The 17,291-nt window shown below is 53.8% G+C and overlaps 1 protein-coding gene across 1 annotated transcript in view; it reads left to right on the top strand.

Annotated features, from left to right (window-relative positions):
* Positions 1 to 3: 3 nt before the first annotated feature.
* The window catches only part of Smtnl2 (smoothelin-like 2), a gene marked incomplete at its 5' end in the record, with an annotated part of 18,561 nt that continues 1,273 nt past the window's right edge, over positions 4 to 17,291 (top strand). Inside the window, 7 exons of the mRNA XM_013013151.1 lie at positions 4 to 165; positions 6,525 to 6,612; positions 7,097 to 7,333; positions 7,908 to 7,983; positions 8,910 to 9,089; positions 10,119 to 10,236; positions 10,913 to 11,064. Coding sequence (XP_012868605.1) covers positions 4 to 165; positions 6,525 to 6,612; positions 7,097 to 7,333; positions 7,908 to 7,983; positions 8,910 to 9,089; positions 10,119 to 10,236; positions 10,913 to 11,064 — 1,013 coding nt within the window. The remainder of the gene's footprint in view (positions 166 to 6,524; positions 6,613 to 7,096; positions 7,334 to 7,907; positions 7,984 to 8,909; positions 9,090 to 10,118; positions 10,237 to 10,912; positions 11,065 to 17,291) is intronic.

Genomic DNA, 17,291 nt, shown 5'->3' with positions numbered 1-17,291 from the left:
CGCTTGACGCGCCAGGTGGAGGCGCTGGGCTTGGCGACCGGGCTGTCTCCCGCGCCCGGCACTTCCAGCCCCCCGCCCGCGTCCGGGGCTCCGGATCGCGCACCTCGTCTGGGCACCGCTCGCTTCGCCAGCCACGCCACCTTCTCGCTGTCCGGCCGCAGTCAGGTGAGTCCTGGGGCAGCGCGGCCCGTCGGGGCGAAGGCGGTTGCGCGGGCACTGAGGAGGGTAGCTCGATGCCCGGGCGCCCCACCGCCCCGCGTGCGTGCGTGCGTGCGTGCGTGCTGCGGTTCTCTGGAACCGGGATTGTGCCTCCACCTGCTGCTGGGATTCGGTAATGGGGTCCCACTGCTAAAGTGTCAGACAAGGCAGGAGAAGCAACTGCATAGCCAGCCCTTCCCTTCCCTGCACCTGTCTCTCACCCCCTCCCTGCAATTTTTTTTTGGAGCTGGGTCCTGTGTGCTGAGTAGAACATCTCCCTTTCCCTTGTCCATGACAGTAAGAGTTTGGAGGCTGAGCTCTGTATTCGGCCTGGGGCCTCGTCCACATGTTGGAATGGGTTAGCACCCCCTCCAACCCCAGCCAACCTAACCTCTCCATCTTCATTCGATACCCAACATTGCTGCTTCACCGAGGCCTGACCGTTCAAGTTATAGATTAACCGGGATTGAGAACTCAAGCCCCTGTGTGTGAATGGGGGTGGGGTAGGGGTGGGGGTGGGGTGGGTTAAGGGATGTAGTCTGGTAGAGGGTGCAGAGCAGCTGCTTTCGGGAACTGACATTCCAGGGGGGCAAATCCTTTACCGCGAAGGGAGAGAGAGGAACCGGCTGTAGCTAGTGTCTAGATTTCTGGGGTCAGTGGCTGGCCAGAGGCTGGTGTGGACCAGTCTGAGCATGGGCCCCCTTTGGTGTGGCAGGGCCTGGTTAGAATGCTTCCATGGTGTGTGCATGTCAGGGGAATGGACCCTCCTGACCAGCCATGTGCTCTGAGGCGGGAAGTCTGCACCACTGACCCCCTTACCCAGGTGCCCTAGTGAGGGTTGAGATGGCCCCAGGCTGAGCAATGCCAACACTTTGAGTAGATGTTGTGTTGGGTAGATGTTGTGTTCCAAACCAAGCCGACACTTTCCGAATGGATAACCAAGGAGGGCTTGTGCTGGAGGCCCAGGGCTTAGTGCTGTAAGTTTGTGCAGCTTCAGAATAACCATAAATTAGAACTAGCAAGGGCGGAGCCTGCAGGCCTGGGAGTGGAGGCTGAGTTGTGAAGGCTGCCTGGCTGCTTTTGTCCTGGGTGCGGAACCCCTGGGACACCCAGGACTCCATGTGACATGTCAGGAAACACACTGACATGTGTCCCATGAGTGTGAGAGTCTATATGCTTCTGGTGTAAAATTGCCACTGTGAGCTCATACGTGCTTAATAAGCAGTGTCATGGGTTTCTGAAGTTTTATTTTAAACACATTTGCTTCTTGTTTGCTCAGGGAAACAGCTGTCTGAGCTCTTAAGAAAAATAATCTCAGAATTGTACACACACACACACACAATCCTTTCCAGTTGTGGCTTTTTTTTTTCAGTGGGAATATGCCATTATTCATCCAGGCTGAGGGAAGGGGCAGGGTGCCATCCTCAGCGATGACTGGGTGGGCAGAGGATGAATGGAGGTGAGCTACTTAGTTGTGATGGACCAAGTAGGAAAGAAGGGTCTGAGCTAGAGCTGTGTGTGTGTGATGAGGCAGTCTGGACAGGGGATTTAGAGGATGCTGGCAGGGACTTTGGCCATGAGCATGGAGGCAGAGAGAAGAACCATGCCCTGGGGCATCATTGGATTACAGTCAGGTCAGGTTAGGCCTGTCTTCGGGGTCCGCGAGATATCCAGGTGAAGTTGTCCCAGACAGGTGGATTCTTGGGTCAGGGGGTCTAGAGAGTGGTCGGAGCTGGAGGTGAGGGGTTGTTTGAGCATAGCTATCAGCCCAGGTTATAGACAAGGTGTAGTGTTGAGCATAATTGCTGAGAAGGAGCCCTGGGCAGAGGCAGGAGAGTTCAAAAGAAACAAAAACCAGGCCAAAGAACTTTCAGGGCTGAAGAGAATCCAGAGAGCCCATTAAGAAATCCAGAGTGGGGGAACTTCTGGAAGAACAGATTGGGGATAGCAGCCTGTTGGGACCAAGGATAGAGGCCCAGCGTGGGGGTAGGCTGAGTATTTCAGAAAGGCCCCAGAAGTGTTAATAGGCAAGCATAGTCAAGAGTTGTGGGTAAGGGGTAGACCAGAGGCTGTGCTACCCTTGAGCCCTAGCTTCCTGGGCCTGGGGCAGCTCCCATGTGCTTGACCCCACAAGCCTTGATCAGTCTACCCTCACAGGAGTGCCACCACATGCTCCGAGCTGTCTTCTGCTGGTGTGAGGGCCCCCGTGAGCCCTGGGCATGATCCAGCTCCTGTGCTGTGACCAGCAAGTGGCCTGTGATCAGGATTAGTCACAAACCAGGAATCAGGGCTTCTGGGCCAAACTGGCCAGAAACAAAGCTGGGTGCTGGAATACTGGTTGTCTGTGGCATGGATCTGGATGTAAGGGTCTCATCGTGTGGCCACAAGCGGGTGGTTTGTGGTTAGGCCTGGTGGAAGCTGGTGTTCTTCCCGTCCCGGAGCTGGGTAGACCTCAGCATATAAATGTGCCCTGATCTCCATGCAGATGGGCTGGATCAAGCAAGCCACTTCTGAATACACAAACCTTGAACTTGCTGTAGCAGGGTTCAACATGGGCCTAGATGGCAGAGAGGATGGTCAGGGAAGCCAGGGAGGGAGGACGGAGAAGAGGGAGGAGAATAATTGGGGAAGACTCCCAGCAGGAGGCCTGAAACGCTGAAGTAGACAAACAGGTGGTTTTTCAGAGGCATCTCCTTTTAGCTAGGCCTGGATTTCTTTGGATCTAAACCAACGGAGCTTGGCCTACGCCTGTTGGGCCTCATATACAGAGCAGACTGGGTACTTTGTGTCCAATTGACCTGGTTAATGAAAGCATCCAGCACCATTGCTGGTGTCTGGCCTGGAGGAGGGAGGAGGGGAACCACAGTGGGCTGGGCACCGGCCGGGAGTGGAGTGGAGGGCAGACACCTGAGGTCAGGTCCAGCCTCAGGACTAAGAGCCTGGCCCAGAATTGTTCCCTGGAAATGTTATCCTAGGCTAAGCTAAAGCTGCTGGGTCCCCGTGGCCAGGCAGCACAATCCCTCAGGAGCCAGTGTCAGAGGCCTGACCATGAGAGAAACCAGACTCGGCTTATCTGCCTGCCTTTCCCAGAGGCAGTGTGATAAGGGAGTTGGATCCTGTGGGGAGAAGCTTGGATGAAGGCCTTAAAGCTGTGATGTGAGTGGAGACTGGCTGGGCAGCCGTGTCAAGCATTAAAGGAGGGAGGTTTGGCCTATGTGGGCTCTGGAGAGCACACACATGGACAAAAGTCCCAAGACATCCTTCCATAGCCCACAAAAATATTTGCAAGTTCCCTCAGGGAGAGGGTCCCACCTACCTGAATCCCTGAAATCAGACTTCTCTCATCCCCCAATTTTGCCTCCCCCCCTCCCCATTAATTCCCAGACCTGGCTCCCTTACAGGCCTGCTGTCCCTTCCTACAACACAGAAGTGGGACATTTGGTCTTCAGCTCTGTCCCTCACCTTCAGGGCTGTCTGGTGATTTCTCCTTCCTGAGTCCCACCTGACGGCTAGGCTAGGCTATCCCACCATACAAAGATAATGGCCCTCTGGGGAGCATGCCAGAGGTCCCCCCTAGAATGAGCCTAGGACTGGGACCATTGCTTACTTAGCCTTTGCTTTCAGGGCTCTGTGTTAGTTGAAGACCCCCTCCCCCTCCCCAGGTCTCATGCTTGTTCCTCCCTGCTGGGGCCTGGAGGGTGATCTCAGAATAGTCTCTTGACCTGAGGCATGGGCACAGCCCCTTCCCCATGTGAGAAGAGGTTGGACTCAGCTCCACACCCAAGTGGCTGCTGCTGCTATTGCTCCTGCCTCACCTGAGACTCCTTAGCAGGAAGCAAGCTAATGCAGAGGTGCAGAACTTCCTTCCCACCTGCCCCTCTGCTCCCAGAGAGCACCATGGGGGAGGCGGGGCCTTCAGCATGTAGTGACAAGCATGTGGGGGGACCCCTCACTGACACCTACATTCCTGGGGAAAAAATGATTTCAACACTGGTCTGTACCTCTGAGGCCCCTGCCTGGACCTGTGGAACCTGTTGGGCCAGCGTGGGATGGGTGAGGGGGACATGGAGACCCCAGAGAAGAGAGGCCCAGGTGACACCAGGAGCTGGGGTTCTGCCTGGACTGACTGGTTTTCCTCTGGTTATTTGCTGGGTTTCAGACCTCTAGGGGAGTCCTCCCAGGGAACACAGGAGACACCTTACGTTTATGCAGGGGTCCTGTAGTCTTGAGAGTGGGCGGGGCTGTTCGTTCTCCTCCACCCTCCTGAAGTTAAAGGACTGCCCTGGCCCTGTCTTCTGTCACCTCCCCAGAGTTCCACTCTGTGGATGGGTCCTCCTCTCTGCCTGGCACTGTGGGCTTTCTAGCTGGAGAAACTCTTGAGACCCCTTTTCTGGCTTCCCTCCCATGGCCAGCATGAGGGCAGCTGGAGAAGTGTCTGCAGTCCAGGCTGCTGGCTCCTTCCCCGGTTTCTCCAGCACGCCTCTAGTTCTGTTTTTACATCCATTGCCAGTGACCTCTTCTTGGCTAAACACAATGGACATGTCTTCCATCCCATCCTGACCACCTCATCCCTGACCTTACACCACCTTTGGACATGTTGATGTTCCTGCTTCCCTCCCTGGTGTTCTCCTCTCTTGCTGTGTTTCTCCCTATCTTGTTGGCTGCTGCTGCTGCTGCTGCTGACTCCTAGTGTATGCCCATCCTGCTTCCTGAGATAGCAGGGCGCCCTGGCCCCTGATCCATGCTGAGGACTTTCAGGAGTCTATGAGAGCTGGGACTGTTTGCACCAGCTTTCCTTTGTATTCATGCTTACATAGCTAGCTACCTCCTCAGTCTCATCTAAAATGGGAATCCTTGTTTCTCCCCCAAGCCTTGCCAGTCATTCACACCCCAAGCTTCAGTATCCTTTCCCCTGCTCTGTTTGTTCACCCTTTTATCCAGATTCCTTTTCCCTCAAAGCTCTGGAGTCCTTGCCCTTGGCCCTTCCACATCCATGTACCATATCCCCTCCCCACTTCTCCACCAGGGCCTATGGAGCTGATTTGCCACCTGATCTCCTTTCAAACAACTCTGGCCAGCATTTGAAGAGTGTGTCTAACACACACCATAGGCTCCTTGTCTAAGGTCAAGTTCCAGTACTCCAGGCCAGCAGTGTGGGCTGCAGGATCATCCAGCTCACAATGTTTGAGCCGTGATGGCTTTGCTTTGGTGACCCTCAGTTACCCTCTGGGACTGGCTCACTCTGTATGTGGCTCAGGCAGCCCTGCTTCTGGGTGCCTTCCCTGCCCTTCTGAACTGAAGTCTGCCTTAAGCATCCTCATACTAGTCTGGTACCACTGTGCTACCCACTGGCCTGATTCCCCCTGATGCAGGCTGCAAGAGGACCTGAGCCACCTGATACTGGAGATAAACTGTTGTCTGGGAAGCTAGGAGACCAGGAAAATATTCTGGAGATGCCTGGGGGAGGGGCACAGCTGGCCCTTCAAGCCACTCACCATGGCTTGTTACCAAAGTCTGGTTAGGATCTGCCTCTGGCCCCTCTTGCCAGACTGACCACTCCTCCCAGCCCCCGCTCTGAGCCCTCTGCCTCTTTGGGAGGAGGCAGAACCCAGGGAGAGGAAGGCTTGCCCTCTGGCCATTATCCTGGCTGTTTTCACTGGACATCGCTGGCTGTGTATGTCTCTCCTGAACCCCAGGTTCCATCCGAGAGAGGGTTCTGATGAGTTTAGTAGATACTCAGATAGCACTTTCCTAACTTTCTGTGGCTCTCAGACTCAGAGGGGACAGAAGGTGGCTCCATCAACCCTGGGATCCCAGGAGATCCCAGCCCCCACCTTGGTCTTTGTTCTTTCTGCTTGCCTCCTGCTGGCCCCCACCTCTTGCTGTACCCTTGGTGGGATGCAGGGGTGGCAGGAATGCAACCAGACCCCTGTAGTCTGGGGGAATCTTGTATTCTTTTATTCAGGACAAAGTTTCTGCTCTTGTGGGGGCAGCCCTGACTACAGGGAGGAGCAAGGGCCATAGTCCCCTGACCTGTTGTCTGGCCCAGCCTGCAAAAAGGAATGGAATCACCTAACTCACTGCTGCAGTCAGAGCCCCATTCTCATCTCTGTCCTTGGCTTTACTGGGCTCTGGGATGAACTCAGTAAAGGTGTTTGTCCATCAGATCGCCCGTCTACTAGATGGGTTCCATTTCAGCTTGCTCCTCACCTTGGCTAGCACTATACTTCCTGGAGCTGTGTCCTGCCAACACTAGGAGGGGCTTTAGGAAGTGGTTTTGAGGTGGGGCCATGAATAAGGCCTCAGTTGTGATGATGTCTCTACAGAGTGTGGATCATGAAGAAATTGGTGAGCCAAAGGCAAGACGAGCGTCAGATTCCTGCATTATGGAGAATGGACACCAGCCAGCCACAGGTAGGGGCCGAGGGAGGCATCTGGGTACCTTTGGGAGTCAGGGCCTTACTGGGCCAAGCATCCTTAGGCTGGGGTGGGGCTTGAGGCTCAGCCCAATAGGCAAAGTGGCTGTCAGGGAGCCATTTCATTCAACGTATAGAGCTTTCCAAACACAGCGGGAAGTGAGAGCTCTGGGGTAGTTGTGAGCTTCCTGGTTTCTAGAGGAAAGCAAGCAATTGTCTAGGGCAGGGAGGCAGGTAGAGTGCACAGTCAACCAGTATTTATTGAGCTGGCTACAGGGGAGGTTTGAGAAGAATCAGTGTTGGTTAGAATAGCAAGACATCCCTAGTAAGGCAGGTCAGGGAGGCCAGGCTGGTCAGGAAGGCCGGGGTGGTGAGGGATGCCTTTCCTGAGGAGGTGGGAGGAGGAGGCAAGGAGACTTCTGGGGGTTCTGAGGCCCCTGTGGCTTCCCCAGCTGACCTTCCCCATGGGTCATACGTTCCAGGCCCAGGCGAGGGACCTCCAGAGTCTGCCCAGACCTCAGCACCAGAGTCCCCCAGGCCTCGTCCAGTGAGCCTCTCCTTACGGCTGCCTCACCAGCCAGTCATGGCTGTCACCCGTGTCTCTGAGAAGTTCTCTGGGGAGACGTCGGCTGCAGCTCTGTCACCCACCTCTGCTGCCACCCTAGGTTTCAGCCCCAGTCCCAGCGAGGTCACCGCCCTCTGGACCCCCAGTCCCACTGGTAGGAGCAGGAGAGGGTGGGCTGGGGGGCTGGAAGGGGACTCAGAAACTCCTCACCTCTGCCATCTGTCTGTCATGTCAAAAGGGACCTGCACTTTCCAGAGATGTCATGAATTGCATCACCTGTGGGGATGGTCATGGGGACATCCCGCCCTGCAGCACCCCTCAGGGCTGATGTGGGCTTGCTCTTCCTCCCTGCTTCCTGCCACAGGCTGAGCAGGTGCCTGGAGAAGCCTGGGCAGGGGGCGGGGGGAGGCTTGGAAAGCCCGTGGGGGCTCTCTGTAGTGCAGGCTCAGTGGTTAGAGGCAGTGTTTGCTGGTCACACAGCATTGGAGGCCCTGGGCTCTGTACCCTCAAGGGCAGCAGAGGGACTGTTGTGATGGCATCACTCAATTTCCCCATCCCACTTTCTCATTGTCACTTTACCAAGGCAGGGCCAGCTTAGCTCAGCTTCTTGCTGGTCCACAGAGGGAGGCTGGGTAAATGAGGTAGGGCCGGGTCAAAGGAAGGGAGGCTGAGGCCGGCCCCGTGTGAGAAGCCAAGTGTGTTCTTTCTGATCTCCTTTCATCCAGCAGAGAAGAATTCCTCTTTCACACGGTCGTTGTCAAGCTCTGGGTATGGGGCAGTGACAGCTGGCAAGCACAAGGACAGGTGAGTCACTGGCCTCTTTGCCCCAGCTGGGAGCCAGGGGCTGGGCCCCCCCTGCTGGGAGCTCTGTGTGCTGACCCTCCTGGGTGGGTGTTCTGCAGAGCCAGGGCAGCTCTTGGCAGGTAGGGTGTGAGTCACTGGAGCAGTAAAGTGGCTGGGGGGTTCTGGAAGGGGGTTGTTTGGAGAAGCATGGCTACAGTTTGACTTCTCTGTGGACAAAGGTTGGGGGTGTGTTTGGTCAGGTTCAGCCTTCACGGGAGGTGGGCAGGTAGAGGCATCTGCTCCCTTACTCTTCCTTTCTGCTTCCTGCCACGGGCTGAGCAGGTGCCTGAGAAGCCTGGAGGGACAGGGGGCCCTGGGAAAGCCCATGGGGGCTCTCTGTAGTGCTGATCTCCTTTGGGATTGTGGGTGTCCTGCTTCCACAGGACTGCTAGACTCACTGGGAGTGGGGGTAGGTGGCAACCTTAGCATTTTTTCCCCTTTAATAATAAAAGGATAATTGTCACTTTCTTGGAAGATTGTTCTAGGGGGAGAACAAAAGGGGTCTTATCTCATGGTGGGGGAGGGGGGCTTGGTCCTGATGGTTGGCGGGGTACACCTCCTGCTTGAGAGGGTTTCCCTTATCCTCTCCAGGTATCGATACCTTCAAGGGCTGCTTATTCTCAGAGTGAGGGGCCCACTCTCCCTCCCAGTTGAGCCTGCTGGCCAGGCATGCTGCAAATAGTGGCTCTGTTTAGAAAACCTGCCAAGCAAGTTGGGGCCTGGAGCAGGTGGGCTTGCTGGCTGCCCACTGCTCCACTCTCTCAGTGTCATGGTGCAGAATGCCTGCCTTGCTCTTGTTCAGTGCTGGGTTCAGCTCCCATAGAGGAGCTAGTATTAGTAATCTCGATGTCTGTGTGTCTGACTTGGTGCTTCTTTCCTCTCCCCAGCCCTCCGTTGGTGACACCACCCCAGTCACCCCCATCCCCGCAGCCACCAGCCATAACTCAGACCCTTCGCTCAGGGGAGCGTCGTCGCGAGCTGGTGAGGTCTCAGACGCTGCCCCGCACCTCAGGAGCGCAGGCCCGGAAGGCACTGTTTGAAAAATGGGAGCAGGAAACAGCTAGCAAGTATGGACACCTGTTCCCAGACCACATAGGGCCCAGGGGGGAGTGGTCTGGTGGTATTGCATCTCAAAGTTGAGCCCTACCCCCCCCCTGTGGGAGGTATCCCCAAGATCAGATCTCAAGGCCGGGGCTGTTTTATAGGGTGGGCTGGGGACTAGAGAGCCTCAGTGGTTGGGAAGAGAGGGCCATGGGGCTAGACGCCAGGCCAGGCCTGGTGAGAGCCCTCCTCCCCCATTCAGAAGCACCCAGGATTTCTGCACCCCCAGTGGTCACAAGTAACTGCTATGCCTGAATTCCTCAGGGTGCATTGCTCCTTTCTTTTCTGGGCAGGATTGGGGAGTCTGGCAGAGGGTTGGAGTTTCTGGCTGAGGGTGGGTTGGCCTAACTATTGGGCCGGACTTGTCTGGGGACTGAAGAGGTGGCATAGGGGACCCAGGATCCATGGGCCACTGCTGTGCTCTGTTAGTGATGGCCTTCCTGGCCCACTGGTGCCTATTTACCTAGTCTTCTTGTCAGAGCCCAGTATTGGTGCCTGCTGTGCAGAGTGTGGGTCATGCTTCTATGATGATGATGATGATGGCTGATAACCAGTCCCTACTTGGCTTTAGTAAGGGAGTCAGACCCAGGAAGTCCCCACTGACCCAACAATTTGACCTTGGCTATCAGGAAGTATCCTTGGGCCCTATGAGGAAGGCATCTTGCCTTGCTAGGAAGTGTCACCAGGAAGAGACTCCCATCCCAGAAGAAGAGTGGGATGAAAGAAAGCGGGGAGGGTCTAGGCAGAGGAGAGAGGATTGAGACTATGCCGCTCAAGTCCCGTCTTGGAATTACCCAGCAACCCCTGCTTCCCACTGTGGACCAAACATAGGGGTGCTGGACAGCTGGAGGAGGCAGAAGGCCCTGCCAGATGCCATCTGAGGAGCTGTACAGCCGGTGCTATGCACTGATCCAGTATCTCCCTGGTGAGCAGACCAGAGGTATAGCAGCATGCCCCCTTTTGGCACTCACAGCATGCCTGCTTTCTCTCCACAGGGGCAAAGGGGAGACCCGAGCCAAGCTGAAGCGGTCACAGAGCTTTGGCGTGGCCAGTGCCAGCAGCATCAAGCAGATCCTGCTTGAGTGGTGTCGCAGCAAGACTCTGGGCTACCAGGTGAGCCCTGGCCCAGGCAGACAAGGCCCTGACCCTTTCTTGGCCACCTGGCGGGGCAAGAGCTGGTGTAGGCTGGAGGGAGGGACAGGAGCCAGAGAACTAGTGTCCTTGGAGCACAGATCCTTAGTCACCTGCAGGATAAGCTTAGAAATACTCAGAATTACCTGGGCACTCACTGGTGGCTCACCCCTGTAATCTTAGCTACTCAGGAGGCTAAGACAGGATCATGGTTTGAAGCCAGCCTGGGCAGAGAAATCTATGAGACTCTTATCGCTGACTAACCAGCAAAAAAGCCAGAAGTGGAGGTGTGGCTCATGTGGTAGAGTGCCAGCCTTGAGTGGAAAAGCCAACTGAGAGCTTGAAGCCCTGAACTCAAGCCCTAGTACCTGTGAATGAATACACACACACACACACACACACACACACACACACAGAAAATTCAGAATTTGGATCTTGGGATCTATATGCAGACTCATCTTAGTGGGTAGGGTCTGGTTGCTGAGCAGGGTCTATATGCAGACTCATCTTAGTGGGTAGGGTCTGGTTGCTGAGCAGGGCCAATGGCAGGTCTTGAGGAAGAGCTGGGAGGATCTACCTGCCTCGTGGGGTTGAATTGGATGGGAGGAGCAGGGGGGTTGGAGTTCCATCCCCCTGACCTTCTTCCTCCTGCTTGCAGCATGTGGACCTGCAAAACTTCTCCTCCAGCTGGAGTGACGGGATGGCCTTCTGCGCCCTGGTGCACTCTTTCTTCCCCGATGCCTTCGATTATAATTCCCTGAGCCCCACGCAGCGTCAGAAGAACTTTGAGCTGGCCTTTACCATGGCTGAGTGAGTAGAGCAGGCCCTGCAACCTACCAGCCTTAGCCTCAACTGGGAGCAAAACTCTGCCCCAGATGGGGGTCTGCGGAAGTGCTCAAGGACCTGAGGCCTTCAGGTCTGTTTTCTCCTTACACAGGTAAAAGATCAGGCCTGGCGATGGATTTGCCAAGGGTCACACAGCACCCTCAGCCTTGCCTACCCACTTCATTCCATTCCTGGCCCAACTGCTTAGCCCCAGCCTCCTTCTCCAGGCCCCGAGCTGAGCCAGAGAGGGAATTGAGCCAGCTTGGCTCATAACCTGTGCTTGTTACTGGAAGCTCCTCTGGAGCCAAAGGGACATACTCTCTGGGGCAGCAGAGCTTGTTCTGGGGACAGAATCAACTCTCTCCCTCTGAGCAACTTGGCCTGGGGTTTTGGAGCCTCGGCCCTCTTGTTTTGTTGTCTCGGCTGATGCATTCAGACTCTCAGCCCCTTTGGGGTCATAGACCTCCTTGTATACTTTATAAGCCTTCTCTTTCTTGGCTGCTTGGGCTAAGTTGTCATCCTGATAGCAGAAACAGCTTTGGATGAGTGCGTTACGCAACAAGCCAGACGGTGATGGAGTTGTGCCAAGTGTCGCAGCATGATGTGGGGCGAGGGTGGCCCACAGGAGGAGGCCCAGCTGCTCGAAACCCAGGCATGGCCATCGTCCAAAATCAAACTGTTAGAATGTGTAGGGCTGGGGCTCCCACATAGGCTGCCCAAGACCCATCCCAGCTGGGGAGGGTGATGCTTGGCTTAGAGTTCTTCACTTCGGAGTCACTGCCAACTCATCTTCTTGACCACCTTGGTCACTCTCAGCCCTGGACCCAGCTGGGTTGTGGCAGGGAGAGGGACACCCTGGGTCACAGGGTGGGGACTCCACGCCCCAGCTTGCAGGGAGAACAAGAGCCATCTCGGACTGTGCTTTCCCAGCAAGAGGTTGGAGTTCACAGAAGCCTCCAGACTTTTAAGCAGATGTTTCTTTGATTTCCAACCTGGGGGTGGCGAGGGGGTGGGGGTGGGGTTGGTCCATGGCCTTGCCTCCTCCTCTGCAGAGCAAACAGCAGGGTAAAAACCTTGGCTCTGCCTCCCTGTGGCCTGAGCCTGTTTCCAGCAGGGAGGGAGGCGGGCGTGAAGGGGCCTCCACAAAGTGTTCTGGCTTTTTTTTTTGCTGACTCGGGAGGGTAGGAGGGTGGGAGGGTAAGGAAGGGTGTCTGAGGCAGGCCTGTGTGGGGAGCTTGTTCAGAGCCGGGGACATGCCTCTGTTGATGAGTCATCTGTGAGATTACTGCTCAGGTACGTGAGGGAGCTGAGGGAGTCGAGGGAGCGGGCGGCCTCCAGGCCTGGGGGCCTCTTGGGAAAACTGCCTCTTGGATCTCCTAGTTTCTTGGAGACTGGATAGAAAAGATTTAAGAAAGCTCAGGAACACCTGCTTAAGGACATTGGCTGGGAGTGTTTGAGGTTTGCCAGCAACATCTGGGTAGTCACACAGGACTGTTGAAACCATCAAGAAGAGCTCTGTGGCTGAAAACAGAATGAAGAAAGGCAGGTTTTTGTTTCGTTTTGTTTTGTGGGTCATGGGGCTTGAACTCGGGGCCCGGGCACTGTCCCTGAGCTTTTTCCCTCAAGGCTAGTGCTCTACCACTTGGAGCCACAGCACCAATTCCAGTTTTCTGGTGGTTCATTGGACAAAAGAGTCTCACAGACTTTCCTGCCTCTCTGGCTTTGAACCCCGATCCTCAGATCTCAGCCACCTGAGTAGTTAGGATTACAGTCGTGAGCGACTGGTGCCCCCACAGAAAAGCAGTTTTGTTTGTTTGTTTGTTTTTTGGGTCCGGTCATGGGGCCTGAACTCTGGGCCTGGGCGCTGTCCCTCAGCTCTTCAGCTCAAGGCTAGCGCTCTACCACTTGAGCCACAGCGCCACTTCCGGCTTTTTTCTTTTTGCTTATGTGGTGCTGAGGAATCAAACCCAGGGCCTCATGCATGCAAGGCAAGCACTCCACCACTGAGCCACCTTCCCTGCCCAGAAAGGTAGTTTTGAGAGCAGTTTTGACAAGAGGAGTCTGGGGTCCTATCAAGCAAGATATGACTTTTAGAAGATAGGAAAACATGGTGTTCACAAACCATGCATCTGGAAGGAAATATTTCTAGAACTGTCTGTGAGCAAATGCCTTTGAGGCACAAAGATTCATTTGGAAGGAAAGTTGTGTGTGCTGCCCATCCCCATAGTTTCTGGGCTCAGAGATTCCTTGTGGCCTAATCTGTGTGAGTGATGTGGTGCTGACAGCAGGGTGAGCTTCCCTTGCGTGACAGGTGTTCAGCGCTTGGAACGAGACTGGACCAGTCCCTTTTATGGAAGGGGCTGAGTGGAGCGGGCGCCTGACCCTTGTGCATCTTTTTTTCCCCCATCTCCAAGCAGAGCCGGAGCACAGGACGTGCGGCCCGAGGCTTCCCGCTTGCCCTGCCTGGAATGTGGCTTGCTCTCCGGTTACCCTCAGCAGAAGGGGCTCAAAGGCTATTTGTAGTGTCCATGTGTCTCTGTCTAAAACCAGACAGGAGGCAGCAGTCCGAGCTCTGGCATCCTGGACCACATTTAGAGCAAGCTTTAAAAAATAAAAATAACACCCTCCTACCCTTCCTTCATGTCCCTTACGGGCTAGCCCAGGGCAGCCAAAGATGACAAGACATGGGGAGCCTTTAGGGTTCTGGACAGTAGGCTGTGTTACCCCTAGTTCTGGCTGTATGCATGGACGTGATTTGTTCTTTTTGGTTTGGACTTTTTCATGTAGTTTGAAGTATTTAAAAACAAGCTTGGAGCCTAGCTAGTCAGGAGGCTGAAATCTGAGGATCAGGGTTCAAAGCCAACCCAAGCAGGAACGTCCATGAAACTTATCTCCAGTAAACCGCCAGAAAACTGGAAGTTGCGTGGTGGCTCAAGTGGTAGAGTGCTAGCCTTGAATTGAAGAGCTGAGGGGCAGCACCCAGGCCCAGAGTGCCAGCCCCACAACTGACAAAACAAACAAAAACAAAACAAGCTTGGAACATTTGTACAAAGACAGTTTTTTAAAAAACATATAGAAATTGAGAGCTCTACTGTTTTGGTAAAAGTTGATGGTGACATCTGAGTCTTGATGGTTCACACCTGTAATCCTAGCAACTCAGGAAGCTGAGCTCTGAGTATCGACATTCAAAGTCAGCGGGGTGGAAAAGTCCCATTAACCAGCAAAAAGCCAAAGGTGGTGGTTTGTCTCAAGTGGTAGAGTGCCAGCCTTGAGTGAAAAAGACAAATGGGCATGTAGGCCTCTCACATTCAAGACCCAGTTACCCCCGCCCACCTCCACACACATACAGAGTCAGTGCACGATCACTTCTCTTGGATCCTGTTTGAGTTCTGTTCAGCCTGAGGAATCTTGTCATCCTTGTGGCTAGCACCAGCATATCTCTGAGGGAATGCACTCTTTCTGCAGGAGCAAGCTGGGCTGGAAGGCCAATGCCCCTACAGGTCTATTGTGGACCGTATAATGGCCTTCAAGTCTGGGACGTTGTTCTGTTTGGTGGAGCATTTGGACCCTCCCAGGGGAAGAAGTGGGTGATGATGGGAGGTTGTATATGTGTGAGGCTGTATATGTGTGAGGGGTAGGAGGGTGTAGCTGAGACAGGGTGGTCACATGCTGAGACACCCTTCTCAAGACCCCATATACTTCTGTTCAACTTCAAAATGACAGTGGGGGAGGGCAGGGGCAGATGCATTGCAATTCAGTGTCCTGATTGCCTGCTGGAAAGCCAGCATCTTGCCCTTGGATAGCTGGTTGGGCGGTGGAGGGTGGTGCCAGGGTGAGACCTTACTCTAATCTTTTAAAAAATTTATTGTTATTATAAAGGTGGACTCGCATGTGTGCATGTGTGTGTGTGTATGTGTATGTGCACACGCCTGCGTGTGCATGCGCATGCTTGAACTCAGGGCCTTAAATTCTTGCTTTTTTTTTTTTTCTGTTGGCACTCTACCACTTGAGCCATCCTTCCACTTCCAGCTTTTTCCTGATGAATTGAAGCTCAGAGTCTTATAGATTGTTCTAGCCAGACTGGCTTCAAACCCTGATTGTCAGATCTCAGCCTCCTAACTAGCTAGAATTCTAGGTGAGAGTCATCAGCATCCACCGTGGAGAAAAGAAAAATTGACTCAGAACATTGTGGGACTGATAGGCAGAAAGTGCAAAAAGGCAAAAATGGTATGAGCAGCATAAAGAACAACTTTTGTCTTGGCCACGGCCTTCTTCAGAAGGGCTGGCATGGTCCTCAGGGCCTTTTAGAAACTTTTCCCTTGATCCAGTGGTGGGTGAGCCAGGCTTTGCAGAAGGCTGGCTTCTGATCAGGGGGGTTAGACAGGGTACTGTTTGAGGTCTCTTCCAAAGCTGGGGTTCAGGAGTTCTAGGCTGTCAGCTGTGATGCCCAGGGCTCATGTGGAGCCTGTTCCCACACACCTGGGGTCCTCAAAAGAGAGGGTCTGGGAGTAGGGAGGAAGGGAGAGGAAGAGGTGCTCTCTCTGTGAGGTGGGTGACAGGTATCAGATGGCAAGCAATGGTTCTGGAAGGTGAACTGGGGTGGCCACAAAGCACCTTTTGCGTGCCTGTCCTGTCACAGGGCTCACTTCCCCGACCCAGAGCCTTGGCTTGGCAGGTGCCAGAGAGAGAGGATGCCTGCTCACCAGCCAAGTGCACTCTTACCCCGTGGAGCCTCTGGGTTCCCTTACATAGCTGCCTGCCCCAGCCTTGGGGGCCGGAGTGGGGGACTGGATCCGGGACAGGTGTCTCCATTTCACATTGACATTTGGTTTCTGATAGGAAGCCTGGCACTTGCCCAGCACCACAGAGCAGGGCCCGGGGGTAATGTTACAGTCTTTGTCTCTGGAGCACACAGCCCGGGGAGCTGCCCTGTGCTGTGTCCTGGAAGAGAGGACAGTGTGGGTCATGTTGAACTGGCTGTGAGCTCTAGGGTGGGTAGGTCTGAGGTGGCTTGTCCCTCTGCTGGGCTCACTGGGGAACCAGGTGTGTAAGAACACATTGTGGCCGGGCACTAGTGGCTCAGACCTGTATTCCTAGCTACTTAGGAGATGGAGATGTGAAGCTCACAGTTTGAAATCAGCTGGGCTAGAAAGTCTTTGACACTCTTATTTTCAATTAACTACCAAAAAGCCAGAAATGGAGCTGTGATTCAAGTGTTTAGAGCACTAGCCTTGAGCAAAAAAAAAAACAAACTCAGAGACAGTGCCCAGTCCCTGAGTTCAAGCTCTAGGATTGGCACATGTATACACAAACAAGAATGTATTTTGGGAGCCATAGCCTCCCAAAAGACCCACTGGAAGGGAGAGCAAAGAAGCATTTCTCCATTTTATCTCCACTAACCACTGAAACACAGAAAAGTGGAGATGTAGCTCAAGTGGTAGAATGCCAGCCTTGAGCTAAAAAGCAAAGGTAGAGTGTCCTGGCCCTGAGAATAAGCCCTGGTACACACACTCTCTCTCTCTCTCTCTCTCTCTCTCTCTCTCTCTCTCGATTTATTTAATATTTGGTGGACACACACACATACACACACACATACACACACAGAGTCTCTAGATTTATTTAATATTTGGTGGTGCCGAGGATTGAACACTTGCTATAATAGTCTTCTACCACTTGAGCTAAGTCCCCTCTTTTTTATTTTGTTTTGACATAGGGCCTCACTATGTAGCCTAGGCTAGCCTTGAAGTCACCAGCCTCCTACCTCTGCCTCTACAGTGCTAGGATGCAGGTATCATCTCCGTGCCAGGCCCTTAGGTTATTTATAACATCTAATACGATATAAGTGCCATGTGACTATTTGTCCTATTTTGTTTGGGGAATAAAGGGAAGAAAAGCAAGCATATCTGTTTGATATAGGTGCAGTCGTTTTTTTCCCCCTTATTTTCAACCCAAGTTTGAATCCATGGCTGTGGTCATAGAGGGCAGACTGTGTGTGTGTGTGTGTGTGTGTGTGTGTGTGTTCTGAGTCGTGATGAAAATTATCTGTCTTACTATAGGTATTAAAGTGTTTAAAAACACTGTTGCAGGAAGCAAATGGGTGAATTTATATTTTCCTTCAGTTTACATTTATTTTCATAGTTCATGCTCATTTCTGACATTCCAATATATATTCACATGCATTTAGTGTGTGTGTGTGTGTGTGTGTGTGTGTG

The sequence above is a fragment of the Dipodomys ordii genome, unplaced genomic scaffold (assembly GCF_000151885.1).
Source record: "Dipodomys ordii isolate 6190 unplaced genomic scaffold, Dord_2.0 Scaffold19, whole genome shotgun sequence".
Lineage (NCBI taxonomy): Eukaryota > Metazoa > Chordata > Mammalia > Rodentia > Heteromyidae > Dipodomys > Dipodomys ordii.
This window is presented reverse-complemented; position numbering and strand designations above follow the sequence as displayed.